The sequence below is a fragment of the Denticeps clupeoides genome, chromosome 14 (genome assembly GCF_900700375.1).
Source record: "Denticeps clupeoides chromosome 14, fDenClu1.1, whole genome shotgun sequence".
Lineage (NCBI taxonomy): Eukaryota > Metazoa > Chordata > Actinopteri > Clupeiformes > Denticipitidae > Denticeps > Denticeps clupeoides.
Window position 1 is genome coordinate 11,621,075 of NC_041720.1, and position 7,491 is coordinate 11,628,565.

Genomic DNA, 7,491 nt, shown 5'->3' on the forward strand with positions numbered 1-7,491 from the left:
CCTGGTGTAAATCTTGTCATTAGTAGCAAAGCAGAGGGATTAGGATGTACAGATCGGTACCCTCCTCAAGAACGTTCCACTTTCACACGCAATAACATTCCCTGCAAACTCCAAAAAAAACAAACAACATATCTACATTAAGCAATATGTGAACGGTTGATGTTTTTCCTTATGCGTTTGTGAAAGCCACCTGTAGAAGGGTCCAGCTCTGGGGAAAAGACACGCTGCGTTTTAATCGACACCTAAAAGCGTTTTAAACCCCTTATTACGTCGCCCGAGCTGCAGCCAATTAGAGCCCTGCGCTATGAAAAAGGGGGCGGGCGTCACGCCAGGCGCGGTCTCCGCTGATTGGCCCGCGGCCGCTGAGCCCATGGCTCGGGGCCAATCAGACGAGTCAGTCGATCTGACCATCCGCCTGATTCGAGGGGATTGTGTGCGCGGCGTCGGGGGGCAGTTCGCCGCGTCGCGGCGCCCGAATGGACAGGTTATTACCGCCGAGAACCCTTCCCGGCCGCCACAGGGGTGCAGCGCGGACATGGACGTCCTGAAGTCTCTGGGGCATCCCGAGGAAATGTACAACCTCGTCAAGTACAAGATGGGCGGCTGTCGAAGCGTCATGCCCAAACTGGACTACGTAAGTAAGGCGCGTAAGATGCAGCGGTCCCCTCGTCATCATTCATCCCCCGCTTCCCTTAAACAAATCATCAAGATAATTCAAACCTGTCGATGAACGCGCCGTAATCTGCACCTTAATTAAAAAAAAAAGTATTGCACGCGTTTTCCCGCATGGTGTTCGAATTGTAATGGACCTGGACCGGATTTATTCGATCAACAGCAGGTTCCCATGGATGGAACCGGACCACCTCTGACCTCCGCCTTATGTAATGAGCTTTGACGGTTCAGTCGAGGAGGGGACGCCGTGGCGACTAATCCACGGCTGTGACACCGAGTTAAATATTTTAACGCCGACGGTGCAAACGCTTCCACGTCGGTGGCCGAATCTCTGCAAAACTTCAGAGAGCAACATTGCAGGCTGTTTGTGTTACATATACATTTCTGGCATTTATCAGACGCCCTTATCCAGAGCGACTTACAATCAGTAGTTACAGGGACAGTCCCCCCTGGAGACACTCAGGGTTAAGTGTCTTGCTCAGGGACACAATGGTAGTAAGTGGGATTTGAACCTGGGTCTTCTGGTTCATAGGCGAGTGTGTTACCCACTAGGCCACTACCACCACGTGTTTCTTTCTGTTTTCTTTCTGATATGGTCTATTTACATCGTTGTGTATTAAAATGGTGTACAGGTGCACTTACCAAAACAGCTCTCTTTTTTTTCATTGCCCCCTGGGAATAAAAGGGCAGTGGTGGCCTAGCGGTTAAAGAAGCGGCCCCGTAATCAGAAGGTTGCTGGTTCGAATCCCGATCCGCCAAGGTACCACTGAGGTGCACTGAGCAAAGCACCGTCCCCACACTCTGCTCCCCGGGCGCCGGTCATGGCTGCCCACTGCTCACTCAGGGTGATGGGTTAAATGCAGAGGACAAATTTCACTGTGTGCACCGTGTGCTGTGCTGCTGTGTATCACATGTGACAATCACTTCACTTTTTTTTTTTTTTTTTTTTTTAAATAGGGTGGTAGTAAAAAACGCGTGCAGCGTTATACCAGTTTCTGCCACGAGGGGCCGCTGTCGCTCCGCTTGAAGCAAGTGGCGCTACTTTGTTTTCGTTCGTTGTTAAGTTTGTTAATTACAGAAAAAGTTATTAACTAAAATAAGTTTAGAAAGGAAAAATAGTGTTCGGGGGAGGGGGGTTCGCTTTTCGGGAATGACCGCCGCTTTCCGCTCCAGTTCTGGACGCGGTGCCGCAAACTTTACGCCTGTGCGCACGGCCCCCTCCCCGCCGCCTGACAGCTACGCCCCTTGCGTCGCGGCGATCGGGTGGCCGCACGCGAACGTCGCCGCGACTCGCATGGCTGGAAGTTGCTGCAAGGGCGCCGCGTCTCTCCTCGTGTTCAAGCGCTCCCTGTCCGTCACCCCGCGGACCCCCGCGCCCTCGCCTCCTCGGCCGCTCTTCCCCGGCGGGCGGCTCGGGGAGCGCGGCGCGCAGGAGGCACGGTGGGCCGCTCGGCCCGGCTGGCCCAGGCCGCGCGGCTCCCGGCGTGACCCCTCCGTCTTCCCGTGCTCCTTCTGCCAGGAGGCGATGAGCGAAAGCCTGCGGACCTGCTACGTCTACCTGAACCAGACCAGCCGGAGCTTCGCCGCCGTCATCCAGGCCCTGGACGGGGAGTTACGGTGAGAACTCGGACGTTCGCACGCAGAGAGCCAGAAATGTCCACTTCCACCAAGGCACGATTTTTAATCGCTGCGGCCGATTAATTATGAAAAATCGAAATCAAAATAAAAGTTTTTCAAAATAAAAGTTTTTCAAAATAAAAGTTCCTAATGAAAATATTCAAGATTCGAGATTGGCTTATTGTCAGTGCAACAGTAGACACGGTACACCATGTATTGAAATAATGTTTCACACAGAACCCCCCATAGTGCAATCATAAAAGAAAGACGAAAAAATATATGTATATATGCACTATACTAACTAAAACTTAAACACTGTACACGTTATCTCTAAAGGAGAAAAGTACAACTTTTTCTGTACAGTGAACAGGACAATAACTGGACTGGTGGGAACGGTCGAATTTACATTAATATCGTGCCTTTCATCTCAGGGTTTAACTACACGTGTAAATCAGTGCACACCAGGCCCCTTCACACTTGTGTAAGCCGTAGATAACGGTGTAAGGATTAGGGTTTTAGTTTGGAACGCTGCACATTTTCACAATGTATCTGTTGCAGCAATTAAAAAAAAAATGGCTTTGTGGAAGTGCCAACTTCTAGTTTTTATGAGTGAGAGAAAATCCAGCGAAGTTCTGTGAATGTCTGTCGAATACTGAACCCACTGCTAACTGTACACGAGTTTTATTCCAGCCCACAGTAAACGAGAGAAAGGTCAGTTTTGTGTCACCCTTTTCACCTCCAAAAGTTGTGTGCAAAAAGCTGCCGTTTTGTTCACACAAGTCGACTGCAGCTTAAAGTAAATGTGAAGGAAAAAAAACGTAGTCGTGCAAGTGTGAAAAGTTTCACCCAGAACAGATAAAAAAAAAAAAAAAAAAAATCAATATTTGACAAGTCGGAAGAGATCAGCATGCGTGGTCAGAGTAGCGTACTTGTAGTGCCAACTGATAGCTGTATCTATCGGTTCAACATACTTTATCAAAATAGCGTACCGTATTTGGAGTGGTTTTCATGTGGCCATTTGTATGATGGTGACACTAAGTCCCTGCTTGGTATTTTAGGTTTTTTTTTTTTTTCTGGCTTGAAAATGTATCATGTTATTATCTCAAATGCAAATGAAGTGAATTATCAGAGAAGTTGACTTCTCGGACTGTTTCTCCAGGATGTGGTATCCTGTTTGGCTCCAACAGACTAATTTTTTCCAAGGTGACCTCTGGGGTGAGGTGGGGTAGTTTTCTTTTTGGTGTGTGTGTGTCTTGTATGATTAAAATGTATGATTTTAAAAAATCATATCATAAAAAATATCAAATACGGAGTATTTGTTCGTACAATTAGTTACCTTTATCCTGCAGTAGAATGAAATGATTATTAACCAGGAGTATGCAGAAATGTCAGAACACTAGACCGCTTATCAGTGGTGTTTCCGGAATCCTGAAAATGTTGGGATAAATCACGCTCCTGGTCCAACCCCCCGACCCCAGGCATGCCGTCTGCATCTTCTACCTGGTGCTGAGGGCTCTGGACACGGTGGAGGATGACATGACCATCCCATTTGACAAGAAGGTGCCGCTGCTGCACGACTTCCACACCTTCCTCTACCAGCCTGAGTGGTGCTTCACCGAGAGCCGAGAGAAGGACAGGCAGGTCCTGGAAAACTTCCCCACGGTTAGTGGTGCCACGAGAGCCACTTGATGGCTCTTCTGCAGAGCAGTTGCCCCACTGCAGGTCTTCTGCTGGCTGGATAGTTTAGTTTATGTTGGTATGTTGAAAATTGTTCCACACCTAAGTAAACTCTGATAGATCACATTTTAACATGTTTAAGTGTTACACAAGAGGACATGGCGACCATGAACGTAAGGCCAGTAGAGTTGTTTGGTACAGTGATATTTAAAGATGAAACTTGCTGTCAATTATAAATGAATGAAGTCCAGCTAATGTGCACTGTAGTTAAAATGCTTCAGAACAAATAGCTTCCTTCTGTATATTATTCCCACAGATATCAGTGGAATTCCGAAAGCTAGGCCAGGAGTACCGGGATGTGATTGCAGACATCTGCCATCGGATGGGGGTCGGAATGGCAGAGTTTCTGGAGAAGAAAGTTGGCTCCATGAAGGAGTGGGACAAGGTACCACCCGCAGTCCTTCACAGTCAGCAGCGTGTTGCGGGAAGCTAATTCTGATTCTGAAAATGCCGTCGCTCTCCCCAGTATTGTCACTATGTGGCGGGCCTGGTGGGCGTGGGACTCTCCCGACTCTTTTCGGCCTCTCAGCTGGAGGACCCGGAGGTGGGACGGGACACAGAGCTGGCGAACTCTATGGGGTTGTTCCTGCAGAAGACCAACATCATCAGAGACTATCTGGAGGACCAGCAGGAAGGTCGTGCTTTCTGGCCTCAGGAGGTATCCAATTGCTCTTTTATAGTTTACAGAGAGAGCATCTTTTTATTTATTTGGTGAAAAAAAATATTTAAAATGAATCAGTAGAATAATCAGACTAAGAAACCATCAATATATTTGAAAGTATAAAATGTCATTTTTGACAGTTGATGAAACAAGTTTATTTTTGTGTAATAGCCTAGTGGGTAACACACACACACACACACACACATGTGAACCAGAAGGCCGTAAAGTCACTGGTTCAAACCCCACTTACTACTATTGTGTCCCCGAGCAAGACATAGTGTCTCCAGGGAGACCGTCCCTGTAACTAAATGCCGTAAATGTTTTTCTGCCACAGTAGCATACGGGGAGTGTTCATGAATGTTATGTTCTCAAGATTGCCAATCTAGTCTGGCATGATAGTGGGCGTGGTCCTCAGATGATTGCAACAGAGACTGTATTTGTGACGAATGCTCAGATTGTGTAAAAGAGGTCATGCAGACGAGTGCAATCGGCTGTTTCTTGCTCGGTGTGATGAGAGTTGTTGCCATACGTTGCCATGGTGCTACTGGCGAGTTTTTAATGATTTTAATACATGACACTCATTTCTCACTGTGCCACAGGCCTGGAGCCAGTTTGCTGCACGGCTAGAGGACTTTGCCCAGCCTCAGAATCTCAACTCAGCCCTCGCCTGCCTCAACGTGCTGGTGACTGATGCCCTCCGCCATGTCCCCGATGTTATCAGTTACCTGTCCCGTCTTCGTAACCAGAGCGTCTTCAATTTTTGTGCTATCCCACAGGTGAGGATCACTTGGTGCAAAAAAAAAAGAGAAAACAAATGTATTCGCTGATTATTGCAATTTAAAACTTTTATCTCTACAAAAAGTTGTCTGTTAACAAATGTAACCAATTCAATGCCAGGCTATGACTATACGATATCAGCAAAATAATATGGTTCTGATGAATATATCCATTCAGTAAAACTGCATGATCTTTTGATGAGTTTAAATTAATTTAATATTTTGTTTTTGACTATTTAAGTTCAATTTTAACCCGAATCTTAAAGGCCGGATGCGTTTCCTCCTTTGTCCAGGTGATGGCGATCGCTACGCTCTCAGCCTGCTACAACAACCCACAGGTTTTCCAGGGTGTAGTGAAGATCCGTAAGGGCCAGGCCGTCACTCTGATGATGCAGGCCACCAGCATGAGGGCCGTTCAGTGCATCATAGCGCAGTATTGCCAGGAGGTGAGTCCATGTGGAGTGTCGGAGCCATGGGTTTGGTTGGAAAGAACAGTTTGGATGTCTAGACATTTTGGTGTTGCTGCCATGGGGGGTAGAAAATTGAGGCCTTTAACATGTTGGTTTAAATTCCTGACTTTCCTCAAGTTGAAGAAAAGCATGAGAGAATATATAACTGCAATGGACTTATAGCTAGCATGTAGCTCAAAATGATCATGCGTCAAATGTGTTAGAACGTCGTGTCTACAGTGAAAATCTCAAAGTTTGAAGCAAAAATGTTTCTTTTTGTCATCCTTGAATGAAAATTGTTGTTTTAGGTTAAGTCGACTAAATTAATGAAGCCTCAATAATTGAATCTGTCTTTAATATGTGCACCAGATTCTTCAGAGGATGTCCCTCACAGATCCATCCCGGGATAAGACCCTTCTCATCCTGGACCTGATCAGGGAGAAAACCCGGTCCCAGGATACCCTTCCGTCACGCATTCACCACCTCTCCCCCGTCTACCTCTCTGCCGCTATGCTCCTGGCCGCCCTCAGCTGGCAGTACCTGAGTGCTAGCACAGGGCAGCCAATGAGCACCACAGACATGCAGGGCCACTAAAACCCCCTCCTTCCCTGCTGAGAACCCGCTTGACCCGGGAATGCCCCACCTGGTCGCATTTGTTTCTGTGATCACCTACCTACATTTGGCCTCAGATGCCATACAAATGATTGTTTTTACATGTTGGTATGTATGTATGCTGGATTGGGTTTAATGTTCAGAAAGCTCAAATCATTCAATTCATTCACTGATCGCTGATTACACGTCCTCTAACAGAAGAGATTTTATGTCTGAAATGGGTAGAGGGCCTGCAGCCGTGCGCTGTTAAGTGTCCTTATTGTAGAGCTTCCTTGGGTTAATGGGTGGGCAGACTGGACCTTTTGTACATAACCAAAGCTGATATTTGTAACATTGCTATGTAATGTGACTTTACGGTGTGTATATAATTGCAGACAGAAAAAAATAAATGTCAGAGGATGGAATTCGTAAGTCTTCTCAGATGTGGTGCTTGTGTGTGTGTGCAAAATAAGTTCAAGTCCCCACAAACCAGCAGTTCAACACTTCGTTCTGTGGATGCAGAATGAAACGTCTCTACATTAAAGAGAGAAAGTCTGGTTGCCATGATTCGAGTTTCAGACAAATTCACCTGGATGACAGAATCTTCACAGACGTATTCGTGTCAACAGTTATTTTAACCCTCTGAGACCCAGCCATTAATTATTCACCCGTGTCACAGGGACTTGAGTCTCAAGCACCATTTTTCTTTGTTATTTCTTAGAATACTCTGCATAGGGTTTTGTTAGTTTTGTGTTTCATCTTTTATTATTTTTATTATTATTAACATTTTTAATTCAGCTTAAATACACACATTCAACAAGCTTCTGATACTTCTATTCCTGCTCTACGGACTGATGTATATAGCATTTATAGATATAGCAAGATATAGAATTTAATGCTTTTTTAAATTTTGTTTTCAAGACTGCATTGACTAAAGCTTTTTCTCTATTTATAGAACACAGAAATTGTAAGAAATTTACTTTTATCT

The 7,491-nt window shown here is 45.9% G+C and overlaps 1 protein-coding gene across 2 annotated transcripts; it reads left to right on the forward strand.

Moving 5' to 3' along the window:
* Window positions 1–431: 431 nt before the first annotated feature.
* On the forward strand, window positions 432–6,935 carry fdft1 (farnesyl-diphosphate farnesyltransferase 1). Of its 2 annotated transcripts, XM_028953344.1 has the most exons (8): window positions 432–634; window positions 2,192–2,289; window positions 3,768–3,951; window positions 4,283–4,411; window positions 4,493–4,684; window positions 5,287–5,463; window positions 5,757–5,909; window positions 6,282–6,935. In XM_028953344.1, exons 1-8 carry the CDS (start codon window positions 536–538, stop codon window positions 6,504–6,506), a joined length of 1,257 nt encoding a protein of 418 aa, XP_028809177.1. In that variant the 5' UTR covers window positions 432–535; the 3' UTR covers window positions 6,507–6,935. The 2 variants fall into 2 exon arrangements, with proteins under 2 accessions (XP_028809177.1, XP_028809176.1); XM_028953343.1 differs by lacking the exon at window positions 432–634 and having other exon boundaries at window positions 1,668–2,289.
* Window positions 6,936–7,491: the final 556 nt, after the last annotated feature.

Bases quoted from the DNA above. Each gene is read 5' to 3' on its own strand.
- fdft1 (XM_028953343.1), top strand. From the start codon at position 1,823: ATGACCGCCGCTTTCCGCTCCAGTTCTGGACGCGGTGCCGCAAACTTT. The intron at 2,290-3,767 runs GTGAGAACTCGG...CCCCGACCCCAG, and splicing joins GCCCTGGACGGGGAGTTACG to GCATGCCGTCTGCATCTTCT. The intron at 4,685-5,286 runs GTATCCAATTGC...ACTGTGCCACAG, and splicing joins GTGCTTTCTGGCCTCAGGAG to GCCTGGAGCCAGTTTGCTGC.